The 868-nt window shown below is 66.1% G+C and overlaps 1 protein-coding gene across 1 annotated transcript in view; it reads right to left on the minus strand.

The window, feature by feature from the left end:
• The window catches only part of FOXA2 (forkhead box A2), a 41,067-nt gene that overhangs the window by 765 nt on the left and 39,434 nt on the right, over positions 1 to 868 (minus strand). Inside the window, 2 exon segments of the mRNA XM_009288470.1 lie at positions 1 to 195; positions 198 to 703. Of these exon segments, the coding sequence (XP_009286745.1) occupies positions 1 to 195; positions 198 to 703 (701 nt within the window).

Raw genomic sequence — 868 nt, forward strand, 5'->3', positions numbered from 1 at the left:
CCCCCGGCTGCCCTGGGCGGCCAGCTGCTTCTCGCACTTGAAGCGCTTCTGGCGGCGCAGGTAGCAGCCGTTCTCAAACATGTTGCCCGAATCGGGGTGCAGCGTCCAGAAGGAGCCTTTGCCCGGCTTGTCCGGGGAGCGGGGCACCTTGAGGAAGCAGTCGTTGAAGGAGAGCGAGTGGCGGGTGCTGTTCTGCCCCAGCTCCGGTAGAAGGGGAAGAGGTCCATGATCCACTGGTAGATCTCGCTCAGCGTCAGCATCTTGTTGGGCGACTGCTGGATGGCCATGGTGATGAGGGAGATGTAGGAGTAGGGCGGCTTGGCGTGCGTGTAGCTCCGCCGGTAGGTCTTGGGGTCCCGCGAGCGGTTGAGGTTGGATTGCCCGTAGATGGGGCTCATGGAGTTCATGTTGGTGTAGGGGGCCAGGGCATTCATGGAGCCCGCTTGGCCCCCCATGGGACTCATGCTGGGGCTCAGGTGGGCGCCCATCCCCGCCACGCCGGCCGAGCCCATGCCGGGCATGGCCCCCGCGCCCGGGGACATGCCGGTGAGCGAGGGGCTCATGCCCGTGTTGGCATAGGACATGTTCATGGAGGTGGCAGCCGTCATGTTGGCCGTGGTGCTCATGGCCGACATGGTCATGTACGTGTTCATGCTGTTCATGCCCAGCCCCGCGTTCATGTTGCTCACCGAGGAATAGCTCTGCAGGGGCAAGCGAGAGAGAAGAGGGAGATTTGGGGAGGGGACGGGGAGGAGGCAGGCGGGTAGCCCCGTCGGGAACGACAGCAGCCCGGCGAGCGGGGAGCGGTGGGGGGACACCCCCAGCCCAGCCCGGATCGCCGCAGGCGAGAGCCTCTGGAGCCCCGGGG

Source organism: Aptenodytes forsteri, unplaced genomic scaffold, assembly GCF_000699145.1.
Source record: "Aptenodytes forsteri isolate BGI_AS27 unplaced genomic scaffold, ASM69914v1 Scaffold185, whole genome shotgun sequence".
In the NCBI taxonomy this organism is placed as follows: Eukaryota; Metazoa; Chordata; class Aves; order Sphenisciformes; family Spheniscidae; genus Aptenodytes; species Aptenodytes forsteri.